At 37.7% G+C, this 24454-nt stretch overlaps 1 protein-coding gene across 8 annotated transcripts in view; it reads right to left on the bottom strand.

Moving 5' to 3' along the window:
• PTPRM (protein tyrosine phosphatase receptor type M) overlaps positions 1 to 24454 on the bottom strand; it is a 984934-nt gene that overhangs the window by 62406 nt on the left and 898074 nt on the right. For all 8 annotated transcript variants that reach the window (XM_072604258.1, XM_072604256.1, XM_072604255.1 and 5 more), the window contains one exon: positions 6200 to 6297. In XM_072604258.1, coding sequence (XP_072460359.1) covers positions 6200 to 6297 — 98 coding nt within the window. The remainder of the gene's footprint in view (positions 1 to 6199; positions 6298 to 24454) is intronic.

Raw genomic sequence — 24454 nt, forward strand, 5'->3', positions numbered from 1 at the left:
CTCTCAAAAAGCATCTGAATTTTCAAGGGCAGGTGCCTGTAAACTCATTATTAATTAAAGAAGTCTGGATCTCTGGGTAAGCACAATCTGAGAAACCAATGGCAACAAGTCTTGAGTAGTCTCCAAACCTAGTCATGTTCTCAGAGCCCTAGAAATTGGTGAGACATTTGGAAAGGTTGACTTCTTAATGGTTCTCTAGATTTGAAATTATTGAGTTATTTTAAGCTCATAGATTTCAATGTACTTGTAGACCAGAAGTATATATATTTTTCTTTTTCCCACAGATGCTTCTCATTGTATATTGAGAGTTTGCATGGTTATTCGAAATAGAAAGTAGTTGACAACATAAAAGTCAAGAAAGAGAGAGCCACCAGTGGGACTATATCCAAGGGTCCAATGGAAAGAACAGATAGTGGGTTGTTTTTTTTAGGTCAACTAGCTCATCATGAACTTGGCACTCTGCAAAATGACATATACAAAAAACAGGCAGCTTGTTTTGGGCTGTCTCTGTGTTTATTGCACAAGTCTTCTTTGACATTTCCGCTAAGTGTTATACTTGTCCTTTACTTTGACCAAAAGTGTTTTTTTATCACAAGAATGGAATATAACACATGCCTTCAGTGATGAAGTGATGTATCTAGGCTATCAAGGTTAAACTGACAGTCCATTTAGCTGCAATTACCAACGTGCCTCACCAATTACAACAACGCAAAATGCAAAGATCTAATGGTTTCTCCAAAGAAGATAAAATATTAGTATCACAGGGCTTAGAACTGAAAGAGACCTTGGGGATCATTCAGTGGAAGGGATCTTAGCTTTTTGTGTGTCACAGATCCTTTTGTTTTCAAATGCATAAAATAAGACATATAGGATTACCACAGAAATGAATTATAATGAAATACAGCCATAAAAATATTTTTTATAAAATCAAGTTCACAGATTCCAGGTTAAGAACTCTTGGTTCTCTTTGTACAGATGAAGAAACCAAAGAAAACTCTTGGTTTTCTTTGTACAGATGAAAAAACTGAGAACTAGAAAGAGTAACTTGTTCACAGACACAAAGGAAAACAGCAGCTAAACCAGGAACAAACCTCGTTCCTCTGACTTTGAACCCAGTCCTTTTTTCCATTATACTATATTATTCCTCCTACCTTTAGAAAGAGATAATTCATAGTTTTTTAAAAAAATACTCCTATGTATTTTTTAATACAAAGTTAATTGTGAGTAGTTAATTTAAAATATGATTTGATGTACAACTGATCAGAAGCAAAATTCTTATCTAAAGTGCTATGTACCTGTACCGAACACCTATGACTTAATTTCATGACAGGCGGTTGGTATCATGCTAAAAGTCCTCAATTAGACCTCGATTTGAATTTCAGCTTGGGTACTTATTACTCATATGACCAGGGATAAGTCACTTAACTGCTCTGTGCCTCAGTTTCCTCATTTGCAAAATGAAGGGCCTGGACTTTATAAGCTCTAAGGTCTTCTTCAGTCCTTAATCCTATTACCCTATGTGATAAAAGGGAGAAGTTAATAGTCATATTTACTAAGGTCATTTAGCTGCACAGCTTTACTTTTATATAAATCAACACATGATAATCACTGATGCTGAGGGGAAAGTATTCTGAATAGTCACTGCAGCAAATGTTGTTGTTACTACTCAGCTGTTCATTCATGTTCAACTCTTTGTAACCCCATGGACAGAGCGTGGGGTCTTCTTGGTAAAGATACTGGAGAGGTTGGCCATTTTTTTCTCCAGTGGATTAAATGACTTGACCAGGGTCACATAGCTAATACGTGTCTAAGGACAGATTTGATTCCAGGCCCGCCATTCTGTCCACTGAGCCACAAGGCTGCTTTATAGCAAACTAGTCAAATTTAAAAAAAGAAGGTAATTCCATATGTGAACTTATTAACCTGTTGGTGGAATTTTAGTGTTATATCTTGTTTATGCCTTTCAGATAGCAAACATTTCTATTTAATATGCTTATGCTGTTTAATTCTAGTCACCTGTGTGGAAGTGGATGGTATTTTTTTCTTGGTATATCAGTACCAAGTGCTTTGATTCATTAGTTATTATGTCCAACAGTTTCTGATGAGCAGTAAGGTCATGTCCTGACACAAATGATCCAGCTCCATTGCTGGAGACATCAGTGGAGAGAAAGAGAAGGAAATGCTCTTGCTTTCTTTGATAACCTTTGCTTCTTTGCTGAAATGCACATGTTCTCAGGGGGTGGCTGGTTTCTGAATTTTAAGATCACTATTCACTTGGTTCCTTAGTCTGACCCACTGCCCTTCAAAAGCGACAATTTGCAAAGAGTCTTCTTTCTAGGACAACATCTGTTTTTAAGAAGAAAATACCCAGCACCTGTCTCTGAGAAATTAAAAGTATAAATCAAAACCACTTTAACTCCCATTGATAACATTCTTTCTGGCATAGTAGTTGCTTGATAACAAGTGCCAACTTTGAGCACACATAGATTTCTATGGTCATCATTGACTTTGATGGGGAAAGAGATGGGGAAAAACAAAAGTAGCTTTTTTGTTTACTGATGATATATTGAAAATGTTCTTAAATTCACCCTTAGACAACATTGAGTAATAATGGAATTGATTCCCTCCCTTGCTGCAATAGAATCTACATTCTCTATTGCTTTCTGACTTCTCTCCTTTTCTTAGGTAAAGATAAGAAGTAGCTGTCACAAGTCACCCTTTCACAAGTCATACTTTCAACTCTCTGAAAATGACAAGCTAAAGATTCCTCCTATGATGGACTTTTTGTGTCCTTAGAGTTATATGTGTAAAATAGTAACAATAATACAGTACTGATTTTTCGTTCCTCTCAACAACCCTGTGAGACAGTCAACCTAAGTAATACATAATGAGGAAACAGGATGAGAGATTAAATGGCAAAAGTGAGGTTTAAATCCTGACCTTCTGTCTCTGCCACTCTTCACACATGGCCTTCCCAGGACAGACACTCATTCCCACTAATAAGGCCTGCTTGAGGTAAGCAGATGTTACTGGTCTTGCCTAGGTTCACCCACCTGGTATGAGAGGCAGAATTTGAACACAAGTCTTCCTGAGTTCAAGCCCAGTCTTCTAATCTCCTTCCCATAAATACTGAGTGACTTATCATATCCAAAAATATTCTGTGTGAATCACACTCTATTTTGCTTGGCTCATGTGATTTCCTCTTTCTGAAAGAGTGACTCTCCACACTTTCATGGTGGTATGTTTATCCCTAACATGTATGTATTATAATTCTACTGCCCTGATTCGTATTCTTGTCATCCTCCTTCTCCTCCTTTTTCTCCTCCTCCTTCTTCTTCCCCTTGTCCTTTTCCTCCCTTGTCAAAAGTTGCACATCTAGCTACACATTATATAATTCTATTGTGAGAGTAAAACTGATTTTGAAGCAAGGATGTACATATCAGCAAGGTCAAACAGGGATTCTCCTTTTCTTAATCTTATGACAAAATGTCTTTTTTTTTTGTTCTTTCTATCAGTATCAATTTCTTTTCCAGCAGGAAAGAAGTATAAATAATAAGTTAGGTGCAGTAGTGGATAGAATGATGGGTCTGGAGTTAGGAAGACCTGAGTTCAAATCCAGCCTCAGACACTAACTAGTTGTATAACTCAGGACAAATCACTTAACTTCTGTCTACCTCAGTTTCCTCATCTGTAAAATGGGGGTAATAACAGCACTTATATCCCAGGATTATTTTAAGGACAAAATATAATAATATTTGTAAAGCACTTTACAAACCATAAGGCCCTATATAAATGCTAGTTATTATTTTTACTCAGTGACTTAGGTAATAGGATTTATAACTAGAGGTTAGAGATAATTTCATATAACTCCCTCATTTTATAAATGAGGACACTGAGGCCCAGAGAAGACCCTGCCCAAGGTCACAAGGTAAGCATAGAGTCAAGATTATATGTTGCTTATTTGGGGTTTCAGTAATACGTACTTAATCATTAATCATGGTAAAATATCACTTTTTTTCATTTTATTTAACAACAAGGTAATTTATTTAATGTGAGGCAACTGAGGTTAAGTGACTTGCCCAGGGTCATACAGTTAATAGGTGTCAAGTATCTGAGGTAACATTTGAACTCAGGTCCCTCTGGATTACAGGGTTGGTGCTCTATCCACCATACCACCCACCTGTCCCAACAAGGGATGCAGAAGAAAGAATACTGGATTTGGACCTCAATTTGAAGGTAAATTCTGCTACTTAACACTAAACTCCTTTCCAACTCCCTCAATTCTTTCTAGATTAACAATGAAGAGATTTGTTTAACTAAATTCTGCTTTTTTCTTAATATTGTAGTTAACACTATGTGCTTTCCAGAAAGCTTTCAAAGTTTATTCTCAACAGGGGCTTTGTTTAAAGGGGACAGCCCATTTCTTTTTTCTTTTGCACATTTAAGCATATTTCGAAAACAAAAGAACAGTATAAATTTTAGCTACAAACCTTTCCATCCTGGGAGCAGTCAGGTCAGAATGTATGACCCTGTTACTGGAATAACTGCTCCCCTTTCTAACTAATTAAATCAAACTCCAAGAGTTGTTGTGAAGATCAAATGTGACGTTTGTAACAACACTCAGCACAGTGCCTGGCACTGAGGAGGATTTATATCAATGCTATTATTATCATTATTTCTATTATTATTGCTGCTGTAAATTATTTAAAACCCTTTACAACCTGACTCTAACCTTCCTTTCCATTCTTTATCACCCCTTTACGGAAATACTACTGTCCACCCACACTAGCCTTTTTGCTATTCTTTACATATAACATTGGATTTACCATCTTCATGCTTTGGCAATCTATGTCCTCCCATGCCTTCAATTCTTTTCCTTTTTCACTGTCTCTAATTTTTAGAATTACCAGTTTCCTCCTAAGTTCAGCTCAAGTTCCACCTCCTTCATGAGGCCTTTCTCAGCAACTGCTAATTCTTTCTTCCCCAAGTTATCTAGTATTAAATTTGCATGTATTTTACATGCCTATTTTGCATACATTTGCATGTGTCTGTACTGTCTTTCCTTAGAGAATGTAAGCTTCTTAAAGGCAGGAACTGTTTCATTATCCTCAGAACCTAGCAAAGCACCTGTCACATTGTAAATGCTTATTAAATGCTTACTGATTAATTGATAATCATGGATGAAACAAAAAAGGGATCATGGAGGAAGTGACATCTGAGTTTGAAACTGAAATATGAAGAAAATTTCAATAAGCAGAAATGGGGTGGGGCTAGATGGGGGGCAGGTGGGAATCGGTTTCTTCTACTGGGAATGACATATGCAAATACAGAGAGGCAGGACAAGTTTAGGACACATTCCAGAAGTCTGGCAGAAAATGTAAGAAACAACAGGTTTTCCCCTTAAAGGTAAGCACAGAGACTGACTTGCTAGCTATCTTTAAATCCCTGATTCCCTCTTGCAGTGACTGAGTCAACAGAGAGAACTGACTGATGCCCCTGACGAACTAACGCATCACCACTTACAGTGGTCTTTCCTTTCTTCCTTTCCTTTAATTAAACAGATGTGTTCCGTTTAGTGGACTCTAAACTAAAACATCTGGAGCCTCACCATTTTTTATCTTCTCACTTTTAAATTTTGTTTGGAAATACAAGATCACATAGTTTACAATGGCCACTCAAGGATTTCCTGGATAAATAAAAACAGATTCTCTCGCCAATGCAGAACCCTGGAAAGCCCCTCAAACCTACCGTACAGGGTTGAGCTATTTGATAAATAAGTTAATTTAATAAATAAGTAAAAGTTCTATGTTTACCTCCCTATTTTGCCCCCAAATTACAAGGCCTGTTTCCCAGAGTTGGGAAATTCTCCATTACATTCCTAATGTGTTATACACCCAGGTCTGATACCTAACAATAAACATCTATACTGTACTTAGAGGAGATTTTGTATGCCCAACCTTAGCTAGGCTTTTATATCTTGCATGGTTCTCTTGTCTGTTGCCATCGCAACAAAGGCAAGCAAGCTGTGTTTAAAGATAATTTATAACCCAATGCAGCAGCTGGAGGTGGAGTTGTAATAGTTTGTATTTTAAAGAGTACATGTGGTACTGTAAATACTTGGCTTATTTATTATTTGATAACCCAAACTAAGTAACTGGCAAAGCATTTGGTTATTTCCTTCGGTACAAATTCAACTTACTCTTCCTACTTCCACAAGGTTGGTCACCATGATTATGCTGGCTGTGTTTTCATGCCACACCATTCTCCAGAAATCATATATTGTTTCTTGCATTGGTCCTAAAAGAAAACAGGAATGAAAAGTTATTTTAAAAAATAAATTTCTGATACTAAGGACTTACTTTCTGAGGGCTTACAGAGAGATCTGTAAATATATATATATGCTGTGTATCTACATGTATATATCTTGGTCATTAGAAGAAATAAACAGTACTAATAAAATTCCTAAGCAACAGCTCACAACCTCTTCAAGTATGAGGAAGATCCCCTCACTTTACATCATCAAAAATGTTCAAGAATTCTTACATGTTAAGTAGTTGCACTGTTAGTAATCCAAGGACTGAAAAAATACATGACAACAAAAAGCGACTATGAATTCAGTCATGCTTTTAAATGAGTTTATATTTTATTAATCATAATGCCTACATACATTTTGAAAACAAGTGATGCAGTCTGGTTAGACAGGGCCCCTTCCCATCAGAAGGAGAAGAACATTATATCTACAACAACAACAAGTAGCAATTATGTATGACTTAAGATTTGTAAAGTGCATTATATACGATATCTCATTTAATCTACAAAACCCAGGAATGTAAAAGGTTATGGTTATATCTCCACTTTACAGAGGAGGAAAATGAGCCTGAAAAGGTTAAGTGTTTTTTGCAGATTTATACAACCAGTAAGTAACTGAGGCAGGATTCTAACTCCATTCTTTCCAGTTTTAAGTCCAATACTCTCTCTACTGTGTCCTCTAGTTACCATCACAAAAACAGGCAAAATCACTGGTATTTCCAAAAGGCTTCTACCACTTCCCTGTCTTTGGCCTGCTCATGATTGTTGTATTCAGAGGTAGCTGGGCTCTGTGTTTATTCTGGATTAGCGTGTTTGTAAAGACTCTCTTTTGTCTTCAGCATAAAACACTCCAAGTCAAGTGAATAAGCACCTACTATGTGCCAGTCATTGTGCCAAGCACTGGAGATACAAAGAAAGGAAAAAACACCAATCTTGCTCTCAAAGAGTTCACCGTCTAACAGGCAGGAGGTGGGGGGAGATGACAAACAAACAACTATCCACAAATAAGAAACACCTAGGATAAATTGGAAACAATATCACAGAGAAGGCATTAAGATTTAAGAATGAATGGGAAAAGCATCTTGCAAAAGGTAAGACTTTAGCTGAAACTTGAAGGAAGATGCAGGAGCTAGTAGGTGGAGATGATGTGGGAGAGAGTTGAGAGCATATGTGTGGAGTTGAGAGACATATGCATATGTGTATACTATATGCTAGTTACTATACATACATATGTATATAGGCTACATATTAAAATAAATATACATACTATACACATGCATGTGTGTATATGAGATGTTTATTTATCTACATATTTGCATTATATATTCATGAACCTTTATAATAGTTCCATGGCTTCAGAGTATCCATCCAAAAAGCATTTTTATCTAAAGTATCGTCAACAGAAATACCAAATTTTTTATTCACAGTCAGATTTTCTCATGTCATCAAAACTACCTGCTTTTCTTTAAAAAAAGAATCCTTCTTCAACTAGTACTATGAAAGAAAGTGATTTCTTCATCATTGACCTATTTATCTCTATAATACTTGCGTGGACTTATCTTTAAAAAAAACGGATCACATTACACTTCTAGCTAATAATTGTCTGATATTCTAGGAAAATGGTATATAAAATGAAAGGTGCCTCTATAGAACAAATGGCCTTTTCTTCTCTTGGAAATTTTTTTTTATTGTGTTATCTGTTAAATTAGTCTAATATATAAACTCTACTTTCTGAAGTGAGCAAGAAATTAGTTTTGAACTGCACGTCTGTACTTCATTTCAGAACCACAATCATATTCAAGTACAGATTCAGAACTGGACAGGGCCTTAGGAAATCATACAAATAGTCAATGGCCATGCTGGGATCAGAAAGATTATTTCCTAATCCAGAGATATTATACTCATTGAGAAGTACCATAAACCAGGTACTCTGAAACTGTTTCTACATCCTTATCCATTTAACTCATTCCCATTTGTTCTTCTTCCGTCTTTCCTTATCCTTATTTCTGTTGCTGGCACCACCATTCTCCCAGTCACCCCAATGGCAGTGGATGCTACGGAAATCGTTAATCCGATTGACAAACTGACCTTTCCTCTCTAATCCCTTAATGACTCTAGGATTCCAGAGAGGATGCCTTCCTAGCTGTTCTCAGTGCTCTCATCTTCCTTGCCTTTGCACTGGCTGTTCCACGTGCCCAGAATGTTCTGTCCCTTCACTTACAATACTTAGACTCCTTATCTTCTGTTGTTGGTATTGTTTGTTCTTTGCTCTCAAAGAGGACCATGACACCAGGAAGGCGATGCCGTGATGTGCAAGTGAATTGGGTATAAGTGAGGCAGAGTCGTGTAAAGTCACCAGCCTCACTTTCTCCCCCAGAGTCATCTAGGTCTAGTGGCAAGTTATAGATCAGGACGACTGGAGATGGCTCTAGATGCAGTGGGAGACGGTGGCCTTTTTAAGCTAAGGTCTGTAACAGGTGTTATCTTCCTTTTAAAACAGCTCAGGAACCACTTCCTCTGTCTAGAAGGCTTTTCTTGGTCATTGGAGACATTAATGCTTTCCCTGCTAAAATTATCTTCTATCTGATCTATACTTACTTTGTGTGTGCCAACAGTTGTCTCTCTCATTTGAATATAATAAATATAATGCCCTCCTTGAGGACAGAGGCTGGCTTTTTTTCTTTGTTTCCACAGCAGCTTGGGCAAGTGTTTAAGACATAATAAGTGCTTAGTACCTGATTGATTCACAGGACTATGTAGGCTTTTTCCCCATAGATTCTGTCTCCTTTTTATTGTATATGCTTTTTTATTTTACAACCATAACTTTAGACCTGAAAAGTCCCTTAGAAGCCATAGAGTTCAACCCCCACATTTTACAGATCAGAAAAGTAAGTCCAGCAAGGCTGTTAAGCAATTTGTAAAAGGTTACACAGGCATTAAATGGCAAAGGTGCCAGCTGAAGTTTGAACCTAGGTCCTCTGATTCCAAATCCAACAAACTCTTGGATTTTTAAAAATTTTAGATTTTTTTATTAGATTTATTTTTATTTGATGTTGTTTAGATTTTATTTTTATTAATTTATTTTGTTTTATTCTGAACTTAAACACCAAATAAATTGGGCACTTCTATATACACAGAACAGAAAAAGATGGTACACAAAACTGCAGAACTTATGTAGAGCTTGCTTTTTATTAAATATAATTATAAATTATTAATTATTTTAATAAACAAAATAAATAATTGAATATATACTGAATAATAAAATAACTTATTTAATAAGTAAAAATAAATAAATACAATATAAGAAGTTTTCAAAACTGTCTTGTTTGTCTGGTCTTCTGTTCTCTCCGCATTTATTTTAAAAAAAGATGCCTAGTGACTCTTCTCTTTTTTTTCTTTTTTGCTATTGTATTCCTCACCGTTGGTTAAAAAATAAAGAAAAATCAGTCCCTTGTATTAAATATACATAATCAAACAAAACAAATTTCCACATTATCTATGTCCAAAAGTTTATGATTTATTTTGCATCTTAAGTCATGGTTTTGAAATTTAAATGACTTTTAATCTAAAGTTACAGTCACTGTAAGGAAACACCAGAATTCCTTGTTTGACAAATTCCTGTTTTTCATTGTTACACTGACCTATTAGGAGATAAAATATGGAGGACAGGAAATGTACCATGAGCCCCTTGCAAAGAAGCAAAGTTAGTCTCTCAATATGACATTTGAAATAAAATAGATGTCTTGATATTCATTGTTTTATTAGTTACTTAGCATCATGTCCCATGTTGGGGCTCAAAAAACAGTAATCGTGATGAGGATGGTGATAGTATTGGTTGGAGTGTTATGGAAGAGAGGTGAATAAGATTTGATGAAAATTCTGTCCATGTCCTAACACACATTTTTTTGTTTGTTTCAGAGACAGAAAACAAAAAGCTACATTGGGAGCTGCATACATAAATAATTTCTTCCTCATCCTGAGCTTACCAGTTAAAATTTGGAATAGAATCCCTTCTTCTAGCTCATCATAAAGAGTCACTATGAGCTCTTAATCCCTTAATCACTAATACATAATCTTATGATTATATGCCCAAATGCTTCTCTAAGTTACTAAGCAGAATACTCACAGGATATGACCAAATATCCTTGGTTCAAGGTTTAAGAACAAGTTCTAATTCAATCTAAAACAATGAACACTGGAATCCTATCTTCATCTTAAGTGTCTCTCTAGCTATACCATCGAATGTGGTTTACCTTCCTACAAGATTACTATGTCTCAATTTCTTTACCTGTTAAATGAGGGGAGATGGAGTGGACCTCGATGTCCTTTCCAGCTCTAGATTTCAAAACTGTTTCTTTGAGCAACTGGGGAAGCTGAGTGATACATTTTTAATCTATTGATAGGTCTAAGTCAGCAAGCAAGATCTTTGAAGCAAAGAATATGCCTTTCTTGCCTGATTTATGTAGAAGAAAACTCACCCATAAAATTTCACATAAAAGAAATAATATTTTAAAAGGTAGGCTAATGCATTTTATTAAGAACTTGGTCTGTGTCATTTGATGTTTAAGAGTGCATCAATGATTGATTGTTCTTAGCTCTATGACAAGTATTTTTTAAGGTTTTCATTAATAAACATTGTTTGACTTTGAAACAAAAGGGCATTTGTCTACAGCTGTATTAAAGATTCAGCATTCACAAGTGGGCAGAACATTCTACCTGTCTTTCACTGTTTCATTGTCTTTTGACCTATCTTCCAAGGAAGATTAAAATAGGAAAATGAGTTAGTTTGACTTTAGTTTCTGTCAACTCTCAAGTACAAGGATTCAGAAGATGTTTTTGAATGACTGAAATTTGAAGGTGAAGTCAAGCTCTAAGCCCACCACATCTAATTTCCTCAATTAAAAATACCTGTCCCCACTTCCCTGACCCCCAAGCCTTTGGGGCTCAGCCTTCTTTAATTCTTTTATCCGTTTTTTGCTTTCCTTAGGCTTTGCCTAGTTCAATTTTTACCATCACTGGAGGAATAACTCTGAATTAATGCCCTCTGATGGAAAGCTGTGTGGGCTTCTCCTCAATCTCGCTTGCTAGACTAAGACAATGATAATTAAAACTGCCTAGAGGTAAGAAGGGAAGATGTAGATTCTTTTGGCTGATTGTTGCGAGTGTGTTTTTCACTTTCTTCCAACCACATAGCTCTGTTCATCTATACACATAACTTACAAATTTTCTTTCAAATCCTGGGCATTTGGGGATAGGAAGGAGGGAGAAGTCACTAAACTTCAGGTCTTTTAAAGTAATCCTTCTCAACCCTATTTTTCTTTTCTCTTTGACATTTTTCAAATTATTTCCTGACATGTGAATAAATTATTACTCACTGTCACTTTTCTCCTGACAAAATTGAAAAGCACCAGGGGCCAGGGAAGGGGGTAGAATTTATAGTCACTGAGAACTACACAGTATGATTTTAGCAGCTCTGGGTAGGGTATGAGAGGCTATAAGTGCTGTCGACAGCCTGTTTACAGATGTTCGCACAGTAAGCAAGATGGTTATTCTCAGCAGTTGTCCCCTCGAGGGACCTAACTGCCAGGAGGACAGGAAAGGCACTAAATCGCCCAGCATCCCTCTCTCCCTATGCCTCAGAAGAACAGGCTTAGTTAGCATGGATCTTTGCTGCTTGGGGGATCTACCGAGAAGTCACTGATGACTGACTACCCTTCCTGTCATGGGGAAAACAAACGAAGAAAAAACAAAGAAGAAGAAAGAAAAAGAGGAAGCAGACAGGAAAGGATCTGAAACAAAGGAATCTAAAACAGTAAGCCTCAAACTCCACACAAAAACCCAACCCTCAAGGAGATGAACTATTGTGTTTAAGAGGCAAAACAGCATTTGTTTTCAGCTGCTTCTGGTAGAGCTAGAGAGGCTCTAATTGTTGTCAGCGGAGCCTTTACAGATGTTTGCACAATAGGCAAGAAGGTTATTCTCAGCAGTTGCCCCCTTGGGGGGACTCAAGTGTCTGAAAGGGAAGGTCTCTGCTTTTCAGTAGCATAAGTCCCATCCCACACTCCATTTGCTCCATAATAGCTGGCACTCCTGGACCTTTACTGGGAAGGAACTTGGCGGAAGGGTCACTCTTAGCACTACCAAGAGTAGCAGAAGGAAAAAAGGCAGAAAGCACCATCTCATGCATGCAAAACAGAAAGCAGAAATTCAAGGCTGCAATCTATTGTGTTGGATGAGTCTTCAAGTTTGTGAGAAATAAAAGGAGGCTTTTAAATGATAATTTTAAACGTTGATTGATGACTTATACACCTCCCTTTCACATTATCCTTTGACACAATCTAATTCAGACTCTGAATGTTTCACATGCCTGAAGCAAGTTACTTGAGAGGCAACATACAGTAACATCCATCCATAAGTATGGGACATTTTAAAGATAAGTTTTTCTCATAACCATTCTGTGAGGAGAGGGTGTAAATACTAGTACCCCCATTTTAGAGATGAGGAAATCGTGGCTCAGAGGTGAGTGAGATAAAGACATTGTGAAGATTTTTCATAATAAAATATGGGGAATATTACACTTTCTAAATAAAATTTCTTTTCCCTAAGGTCTCTCTTTGTGGATACCTGATTTCCAGGAATCCAGGGCTTTGGGCAGTCAGGCTCCTTCCCCTCCCTTCTCTCCGTGAAAGTGCTGTGGATTGTAGCCTAGACTTGGAAGTTCCTCAGATCTCCCCTTTATTTGTTATACTGTTGCCACATCAACACTACAAGCTCCCCTTTTCTCCCTCCCTTCTTTTTTACTTTAGCTATAGAATAGCCACATCAGCAGTTAGTTAGGTACTAAATAAGGAAATGTGTTGGGATAGGTGAATATTTCCTGGGGTTTGTCTAGTTTTTCGCGCTTAGATTGTAAGCCTGCCTCCCAGCAATAGTGGGGAGGTGGGATTCTCTGCGTTAGGATTATAATGGTGTTTTATCCTTTGTAAGCTGCCTCCTTCCATTAGCCCGGTCCTGGTGGAGGGACGCCCCTTTCTTGCTAGAATTGAATAAATCACTTTCTTTCTTACCTTGAGAAGCCTCTTTATTTAAAATTTTGGGTAAGGGTCTTTACACAGAGAGGGATAATATTTTGCCAATGGTGATGCTGCTAGCATATAAACTGGAATCCAACTCAAAATCTCCTGACTCTAAAACTAGAACTTTTCTCACCTCATGGACACCACATGGCATATTCCAGTTTACCCAAATCAGTAAGAGATGGTTAGAAGACAAATCAATATTTTAAAGACATCAAAAGTGACCATCTAGTGTCATATAGAGAAGCAATCTGGTACGATGGGAACTACTGGGAGTGGGTAGGAATAAACTCCTGGCAGACTCTCCATTTAAGAGGGCTCCAAGCCAGCTATCTCTTCATTTCCCACTTGCCTACACTCCTTTGGACTGAATTCCATCATATCCCATGCTAGGTACCTTTTCTCTTTTCTACCTTCCTCCCTCTCTCACCTGGTCCATTTCCTTTTGTGTTGTCTCTTCCCTATTAGATGGTAAGTTCCTTGAGGAAGCAGGAACTATCTTTCTTTTATATCCTTAAGGTTTTACACAATCCCAAGTGCTTTAAAAATGTTTAATGACTCACTGATATCATGACTTTGCCTCTGTTTCCTCATCAATAATAAAATGGGAATAATAGTATCACTCAGGGTTGTTATGAGGATGAAATGGAACTTCCAGGAGCTGGGATGGCGGAGTGATCAGTAAGTGCTCTCTCCTCCCCCCTGATGACCGTGAGGGAACCATAAAATTCTTCCCCAGATTAATCCTGGATCAGCAGGAACAGCAGAAGGGAGCGGGTGGTCTCATAACACCAGAGGCTGGAAAAGTGGCAAGGGGGGATTCTTCCTACTGTGGCGGAGGCGATCTGGAGGGACAGACGACCCAGAGCAGAGAAAATTCGCACTGAGACCCAGGCAAGCCTCAGCGCCAGGAGACAAGCCCCAGGAGGGGCGGGAACACGCATTACTTCTAGGCGTGCCCCAGCCCTCCAGGGGAAAAGGGAAGACAATAGGGAAGCTGGGATCACCATCCCCTGACCTTGCCTTTGCCTCAAGTCAGCTGAGGAGATCTCCTGAGACCAGACCACCCCTCCCACACACCTAACAAGCTAACCCCAGGGTTGATCTGGGAAACAACAACAACAACAAAAAAAAAAGCCTGCTTTTAGCCTAGACACACATCAACTCAACTTAAAAGATCTGTATCTTCTGACTGAAAGAACCAAAAGCTACAACACTCAGCCAACATCATGAATCGGAAAAAGCAGACGAAAAGTGAAAAAACCATAGAATCTTTCTATGGGGATAAGGACCAAAACACAAACACCAAAGAGGTCAGAGCTGAGACTGTACTTCCATCTGAAACCTCAGATGGGACTATGAATTTCTCGCAAGCACAACTAGATTACCTGGAACATCTGAAGAAGGATATAAAAGAAAAACTGGCCAATGATTTTAAAATTATAAAAAAAAGAATTCACTGATGAGAACATCACTCTGAAAAAGAAAATTGAAGAAATGGAAAAGGAAGTTCAAAAATTAACTGGAGAGAATAATTCCCTAAAAGGAAGAGTTAATCAAATGGAAAAGGAAACCCAAAACCTAATTGGGAAAATTGATCAGATGGAAAAGGAAACCCAAAACCTAACTGGGAAAATTGGTCGAATGGAAAAAGAAGTACAAAAATTAAATGGAGGATGAAATGTAAATAGTTTTGCAAACCTTTAAATGCTAACGTTATTATCATCATTATTATTTTTACTGTTATCAGCTATTGCTTCTTACATGACATTGGACAAATTACTTTGCCTCTCTGGGACTCAGTTTCCTTCTCTTTAAAATGAAGAAATTATATTAGTATGACTTATAACTGCTAGTATATACGAAACATATTAGAAACACCTTGGGATTTCTTTGAAACTATTGCATTCTGGGAAGATGGAGAAGTAGGTCAGAAATTTCCAGACTCTCTAGATTTCCTCCACGTTTTTATATCCTGCTACTATACATGTCTACTCAACACTGCATATGCAGTCTAGGAAGAACAGCCAGAATGCAGGAAGACTTGAGTTCAAATCCAACTAACTGTGGGACTCTGGATAAGTCACTTAACCTTTGTTTGCCTCAGTGTCTTCATCTGTACCATGGATATAATTATAGCACCTATATCCCAGTGTTCTTGTAAGGATCACATAAAATAATAATTGTAAACCACTTACTATGGTGCCTGAGACATAGTAAGTTCCATATAAATGTTAGTTACTACTACTACTACTACCACCACTACCACTACTACTGCTACTGCCACTACCACCACCACCACCACCACTTGGCAATATGAGCACTTGTTAAAAGAATTGGATATGTTTAGAAGAGAATTAGGAAGGTTATGCCAGCTATTTTCATGTATTTGAAAAATTGTGATGGAAAAGAGATTAGATTTGTTCTGCTTTGCCCAGAAGGCAGAAATTAGGAATAATGTACCCAGAGCAAGAGATGTAAACCATTCAAAAATAGAATGGGATGTTTTGACAGCAAGACTGTAGGTTCCAAAGAGGCAAACTGTCCAAAAAAATAGAATGGGATGCCTCGAGAGGTGTGTTCAGGTGTAGTGGTGAAGGGTGTGGGGAGTTCTCTTAGTCAGAGATCTTTAAACCATCTGGATGCAGCAACTCCATTTTGCCCTCAGTTCCTCCATCTTGCACTTGACCTTGTTTGGATTGCAATCTGGACTCTATCTGTGAACTTACTTACAGATGAAGCCACAAGGGCGGTCTTTATATTAGGGTGGAGCTAAAGACAGTTCACCTGAAAAAGAGCCTTCCCTGTTACTAGCCCAGTAAAAGGCCTGTCCAATCTCAGGATGCTACATCCTCTATTTATAACCTGCAAGTTCTCCCAAGAACAGCCTTGTCCAATGCTAAGTATCCCATATCCAATTCACCTCCTGCCTAAATTGAAACCTATATAGGCTCTGTACTTTTGTTCCTTCAGGGATTCTCTGCCCTGCGGGTGGGGCTCCCTTGCTGGTGAACTCCATAAACCCCTGTTGGTTCCTAAATTTAGAGGATCGGGTTCTGGTTCTGGTTTGGGGTTTTGGCTCTGGTTCTGGTTTGCGGTGTCACTGACAATTTTACCCACAGAGGAGATTCTTATATAGATCTGAGTTAGCCTAGATGACTATGAAGGAATGAGCATTTATTAAGCACTCGCTGAATGCAAAGCACTGTGCTAAGTACTAGGGATAGAAATATAATAACTAGACAGTCCCTGAATTCTAGGAACATGCATTCTAAAAGGAGGAGACTACGTATATAGGAGAGTGATTTCAAGGAGGGATGTTCTGATTTGGAAAGTCTTTAGGAAGATGAGTAAAGCCCCAGTGGAACAGATTTCACACATTCTTTCCAGTAGCAAAGGTTATGTTGATTTGATTACCTCCTCTTTCCAGTGTGACTGGACTCTGAGTGATTAGATTTTAGAGATGTTAATAGCTATGTTAATATTCATTTGTAGGAAAAGCAATAGACCAGGAAAACTTGTGCCTGATTGAGGCATACCCTCACCTATTGTTCCCAGAACTGAAATGGGAGGACCCAGCATCTGAAAAGGAAGTCTTATAGGGGTATACAATTTTGAGAAAACTTAGCTTCAAAAAAAAGTATTGGCTCAGAAAGGAGAGAGACGTTTCATGACAGGACAACATAAGAAATTTTAGAGCATGGCCAGGAAATGATGAAAACATCAGAATTTTTAATCAAGAATAGAGGTGTCATATACTTTGGGAAAATTCTTTGAACTGATAACTTCCAGGTTAGTGTCTGGGTACTGCTTAGAGGGCAGTTTTTTTGGCCTTTATCCCTATGTGATTTCTCTTGAGAATATGGAAATTCCCTCCACCAGATAAATCCTAGGGAGTTTCCTAAGGCGTTTGGAGAGGTCAGTCAAGTGCCTTGGATTCCTGTGTCACAGATGAGATTTGATTCTAAGCTCAAACCTCCACCCATTAAGAAAAGCTCCTTTTCTATTCATTCATAATAAGAACTAATACAGCATATCCCCAAAGCTATGAAAGCTCAAAAGTGCACTAAGACTTTTGGGATACCATGTATTTATAGAATACTCAAAGTTTTTAAAAACACTTTTCACACAATAACCTGGTAAGGTAGGTATTGTAAGGTGTTATTATCATCATTTTACATGTGGAGCATACTCTAGACTTACTCTCCTAAGTGTAAGGGTGAGGATTGATGCTCTATATGTAAAATGGAAGGATAACGTCTGTGATACATATCTCATTTGACTCAATTGATCCCCACTCTTACATTGATAGATAGGAGACTTTGTGAGGTTAATTAATTTTGTATGATCATATAGCAAGTCTGAAATGGGATTCAAACCTTGGCCTATTGACTCCAAGTTCAATGCTTTACCTACTAAGTAGCAAACTTTAATATAAATATTTATTAAACATGTATCAAAATCTTGTGAGCTCAATGCCAAATTGTATAAAACAAGTGACTACAGCAAAAGGACATGCTAAATAGAATTCTTAAAAAGATGTCAAAACAAAAATATTTATTAATGTAAGAGACTTAGAGCCCAAACAGTGGAACTTATTTCTTCAATAACCATAAGAGTTTAAAGAAGTAATTCTAAGCTTGAATAATGAGGATGGAAGTATGTCTGTGAAGCAGAAATGACTGTAAAAGTCTAAATTACTTTGCACAGCTGCATGGAGTAATATATAATGGTGTATTTATAAATTACTGAAGGATTATGTAGGCAATGCTCCAAGATTCGATTCCTCTGCAGACTGAATGTATTATACAGCTAACATTAACTTGCGTTGGAGTAGCCATTATGCTGGTATGCTGAAGGACAGGTGCAGCAGTGAACTGGGATCCTGAAAGATTGGTCTCTGGAAAGTGGTAGTCCTAGAAAGTTAGCAAAGTCAGTGGCAGAAACCATCTGAGAACCCTGTCATCTACATAGTGTCATCTACAATGTCCTATAATGTGTGGGTGGCTCCTGGGCCCGTCCTTGATTCTCTTTTTGTATTCACTTTCTCTGTGATATCTTTAGCTCTCATGGGTTTGGTTATCTTTATGCAGATGACCCCCCACACCCAACCCTAATCACTGCCTTGAGCTCCAGTTCCACATTACCAACTGTCAGCGGGACAGCTCCACCTGGATTATGTTAAATCATCATCATGATCTTCCCTCATACATAATCAATATCAGCATCTTATCTCAATGTGTCAAAAAATGGAACTCCTCATAGGATCACTGATTTAGAACTGGAAAGGACCTTAGAGATTACACAGTACAATACCCTCATTTTACAGAGAAAAAAAAATTTAGGCCTAATTAGATTAAGGGACCTGCCAAAAGTAACAAAGGTAGGAAATGACAGGTAGTAAATGACTGGTGGGATCTGAACTCTAGTCCTCTGCCTTCAAATCCCATGCTCCTTCCACTGTATTAAGTGACCCCTATCTTCTTCCTTATGTGGACCCTTTCTCCTACCTTTTCCTATTCTGTCAAGGATGCTATCATCTTTTGTCTCCTAGGCTTTCAATTCTAGAGTTATTCTCAATTCTTCTCCTCAATCCCCCACATCTAATCAGTTGCTAAATCTACTTCTACAACATCTTTCTTTTCCTTCCAGTCTTCAATCACATGGCTACCACCCTAGTTCAGAGCCTCACCATCTCTCCCTTGAAGGACTAAAGCTCATCTTCCTGTTTACAGTTTATTCCCTCTCCTATCCATCCTTTATACAGCTAGCCACCAAATATTCCTACATGAACAGACCTGATGGTATCACTCACTTGCTCAAGAAGGATCAATGGGTCTTCATAACCCAGGCTCCTCTATCTTTCCAGGCTTCTGACACCTTACTCCCTACCACATACTCAAAAATTCAGAGATAATGGCCTTTTGGATGTTCCATAAACACGACATTCATATCTCTTAGTCCTGGGCATTTTCTCTGGTTGTTTCTCATGCCTTGAATTCTCTCCCTTCTCATCTCTGTATACTGGCTTTCCTGGTTTCAAGTTCCAAATAAAATCCCATCTTCCATAGGAAATCTTTCTCAATCTTTCTTAAGTCTAGTGCCTTTTATTTATTTCCTGTAGATAGCTTTTTCTTGTATGCATCTGTTTGCTTCTCATCTCCCCTATTAGACTGTGAGTTCCTTGAGGGAAGGGACTATGTTTTGCCTGTTTTGTATTCCTAGTACTTAGCACAGTGCCTGACATATAGTAAGTACTTCATAAATGCTTACTGACTGGCCTATTGCTTCTAGAATAAAAACAAATTCTTCTGCTTGTCATTTAATGCCCTTTATGAGAGAAAAGGACCTATGTGTACACAAATATTAATAGCAGGCCTTTTGTGATGGCAAAATACAGGAAACTGAGGGGATGCCCATTAATTGGGGAATGGCTACGTAAGCTGTAGTATATGAAAGAAATGGAATATTATTGCACAATAAGAAATGATGAAGAGGCAGATTTCAGAAAAAATCTGGAAAGACTTGTACAAACTATTGTAAAGTGAAAAGAGCAGAATCAGGAAAACATTGTACCCAGTATTAGCAATGTTGTGTGACAATCAACTATGAATGGCTCAGCTCTTCTTAAGTAATACAACGATCCAAGAAAAGTACAAAGGACCCATGACAGAAAATGCTATCCACAACCAGAAAAAGAACTGATGGACTCTGCATGAAGATCGATATACACTTTTTCACTTTATTCTTTTGTGTGTTTTTTCTTCCGTTCTGTTTCTTCTTTCAAAACTGTGACTAATATGGAAATACATTTTACTGATAGCACATGTACAACCTATACCAAATTGTGTACCATGTTAGGAAGTGAGGAGGGGAGGAAAAAAATTTTGGAACTCAAAATCTTATAAAATGAATGCTAAAAATGGTCTTGATATATAATTGGGAAAATACTATTAAAATAATATTTGTGATCTGCTTCCAGTCTATATTTTCAGATATTTCATATTTTTCCTTCTCGAACACTGGCCTACTAGTTCCCTATACATGATATTTCATCATTTGCCTGCTTCTGCATAAACTGTTTTCCATTCCTGGAATGTTCATTTTCTACCTATATCTCTACTTCTTGAAATTCCTAGCTCAACTTAAGTGCCATCTTATATAGGCCCTTCTCAATCCCTAAGCTGTTAGGGGACCCTCTGACCTCTCCCCACTAGAACTTAAGCTCTTTGAGCTTAGGAACAGCTTTGTTTTTGTTTTAGCTTATTGGGTAGATAGAGTACTGAGAGCACTGAGTCAAAAAGACTGGGGTCAAACCCCATGTCTGATACTACTTGTGTGACCCAAGACTAGTACTCAGTACAATGTCTTGAATACAACAGGCCCTTATTAAATGTCTGTTAAATGGAATTGGCATTCTTCATCACAAATCTCTCACTGCCAGGCATCACATACCACTGCAGCAGAAGGAGCACATGAAGTTTCTAAGAGAATTGTTACTAAGGAAAAAAGATGCTACTCTAAGCATGGACCACTTTCAATATGATTGCCACAAAAATAAAAGTGAGCTGAAAGCTTCAGATGCACAATTTTGTATGAGTTGTTGTTACTGCTGCTGCAGTTACTGTATGGCTGGCCCTTAGAAGCAATTATTTAACATTCAGCGAATTAGCTACCCCTGGGTGGCTCTGGAACTAGTTTTCACTGTAAATTCTTAAAGGATTTTTCACTACCATATTTCTTTAACCATATTTCTTTTCATTTTTACTGTAGTGCGACAAAAAAGGTAAACACAATGCAACGGTTCAAGCTCTAAATCACCCTCATCTGTCCCAAATGAAATAATGATGTCACACAGAGAACTAGTAGGCTTCTGCACTGATAATCCCCAACAGATAGGTGAAAGATACATTTATTCTTTCTTGTGGGGAATTCTGTTACACACATAGGGTTTTTTTTTTCCTATTCTGTTCTTTTTCTTTAAAAATAATAATTGAAGAGGACAAAGATGTAGTGATAGAATGCTGGGAATATGAAAGATCTGGTTTCAAAATTGATCTCAGATACTTTGTTACCTGTGAAACTCTGGGCAAGTCACTGAACCATTCTGTGACTCGACTCTCTAGAACTCTGCCAATAAATTAAAGATGGACTGTGATCTCCATGGGTGATAATTTTCCTATACTAAAAGATAACCTCATAGATGCAAGGATAGCCTCTTCACATATTTGGGTATTTTGGTGGGAACAGAACACCAAATGTGAGAAAATCCATTGCTTATGGCTAAATTTATGGAATTCCTATGACCATCTACGTAATAATGATAATAATGATAATAATATTCATTATTATTAGAACTAAAATTTATATAATGCTTACTGTGTGCCAGGCACTGAGATTTACAATTATTATCTCATTTGCTCTTCACAACAACCTGGAGAGGTAGGTGCTATTATTATACCCATTTTTCAGTTGAGGAAAGCAAGGCAAACAGAGGTTAAGTGACTTGGCCAGGATCACACTGCTAGTAAGGGTCTAAGACTAGATTTGAACTCAAGTCTTCCTGACTCCAGGCCCAGCTCTCTATCCACTGGGTCACCTACCTGCCAATAACAATAATTATTAATATAATATATTATTATGTATAATATTATATAATAATTATAACAAACAACAACTGATATTTACATAGTCCTCTCAAATTTTGTACAGTGCATAGCATAGTGTCTGGCAGACAGCAGGCACTTAACGTATGATCACTGACTTATAAAGTGCTTGGCATACACTATCTCATTTGAATCTAACAACAATTCTATGAGGTTATTATTTACAGGCATTACCCCCATTTTACAGATAAGGAAAATGAAGATCATATAGCCACACAACTAATAAATCTCTAGAGCCCATGAGTTCATACTCAAGCCTTCCTTGACTCCAAATTCAGCACTCTCTCTACTATGGCATGCTGTCTCACAAAATAAATGCACTAAGCAGGAATAACTAATGAATTAAAAGTGTGTTCACTCACAGTTATTTTATAGAAGGAAAAAAATCTTTGGCTAATATTACTTCTTGTGATTTACAAAAATGTGACTACTATTTTACTAAAAAGGCACAGCGTAAGGATAGTGCCTAAAAAAAGATTATAGGGCTAGCCATGTTTCAGTCAGTCCACTAATTAGTCTTAAGTGCTTTGGATTGGAATTTTAATTTAGTGACACCAGAAAAATCAGTGTTTGAAAAACACCTCTTTTCTTTCTTTCTCAGAATTAGTGTCAAAAGCAGTTATTTAAAAGAATGAAATGAAATGGCATTTTAGGGTAATGAATTTAAATGGTCCCTTCACAAAGAAATTTGGTGGTCTTTATTTTTAAGTTTTCCTAATAATAGTCATACCAACGGTAAAATCACACAATTATAGAACAGAAGAGCTGGGATGGATCACAGAAATGATATACCCCAGGCCTCTCATTTTACGGACATGGAAACTGAGGTCCAGTTTAGGTCATCTTGCACCTAAAGTCATATAGTAGTAGCTTATCCCAATGTCCTAAATCTGGTTGTTCAGTCATGTTCAGCCTCAGTGACCTACCTCATTTAGGAATTTCTTGGCAAAGATATTGGGGCAGTTTATAATTTCTTTCTGTACCTCATTTTATAGATGAGCAAACTGAGGGAAAAGCGTGGCAGCTAGGTGATGCAGTGGAGAGAGTACTAGGCCTGAAGTCAGAAAGACTCAACTTGTTGAGTTCCAGTCGGGCCTCATACCCTCATTAGCTGTGTGACCCTCGGTAAATTAACCCTGTTTTCCCCAGTTTCCTCATCTGTAAAATGAATTGGAGAAGGAAATGACAAACCACTCCAGCATTTTTGCTAAAAAAAAACCCAAAAAACCTAAATGGGGTCATGAAGAGTCAGATACAACTGAAAAATAACCAAAGCACAACAATATACATTAAATGAAAGTGAATTAGTGGTGGAACAAGGCCTAGAACTCAGATCTTTGGAGTTCTAGTTCATGGCCCGAAGGCCAGCATCACCTACAAGAACAATACGAAGGCCTTGGCTTTGATGTTAATAAATTGTCTTCTCTGATCACATAGCTAGAACTGAAAGGGGCCTAGAAATTACTTAGCTCAATCTCCTCATTTTATAGGAAACGGAGGCCCAGACAGATTAAGTGACTTCCCCATGTTCATGCTGACTGAGCTTCCATGATGCCAAACACAGCACAATGCTCCCTCCCCAAAACGTGTATTTTTTTTTAAACCTGACTTTTGATTTCATTGGTACAGATGAAATCTATCTGGTGAGGAACTCCCTGTATCAAAGAAAATCTGTACTTTCCCAGGAATTGATAGTCTTAGAGAGCTGCCTGAAACAAGAAATGACTAGTTCAGGGTCACAAATAATTGTCTCATCAGAGGCTGACTTGAACCAAGGTCTTTTGAACTCTGATCTTTCCTATCCGTTCCCTTCTCTCTAATTACATCCTAATTCAGGCCCTCTCATTACCTTTCGTCTAGATTCTAAATGACTGCAATAGCCCTTTAATTAATCTCCCTACTTTCCATCTATTACTCCCTCTCTGACACAGTTGAAAAAAAAAATGATCTTCCTTTAGCACACTTGACCATGCTGCTCCAATATAAACAATACAACACAAAATTTTGGTTTCTCCATGTAGCTTCTAAAATACCATCTAAATTCTTTAGCATCGTATTAAGGCTCTCCATAATTGGGTTTTCACCTGCCTTTCCCGCCTTATTTCATATACGCCCCCTTCTAAACTCCAATATTCTAAATTCCAGCAAAACTGAACTCTTGGTAGTTCTGTGAGCTCTACACTCTCCTCTTACGCAGGAATTCATTCTTGAAGTCCCTCCTCTCCAGCTTTCAGAATTCACAGCTTTCCCCAAGGTTTAGCTAAACTCTGTCCCCACCTATTCAGTTAGGTGCTGATCTCATTAGTTCCCAAGTATTGAATTAACATCTATATGCTGAGGATTCTCAGAATTACTTATCTATCCCAACCTCCCTCCTAATCTCCATATTAGCATCACTAATTG

Source organism: Notamacropus eugenii, chromosome 4, assembly GCF_028372415.1.
Source record: "Notamacropus eugenii isolate mMacEug1 chromosome 4, mMacEug1.pri_v2, whole genome shotgun sequence".
In the NCBI taxonomy this organism is placed as follows: domain Eukaryota; kingdom Metazoa; phylum Chordata; class Mammalia; order Diprotodontia; family Macropodidae; genus Notamacropus; species Notamacropus eugenii.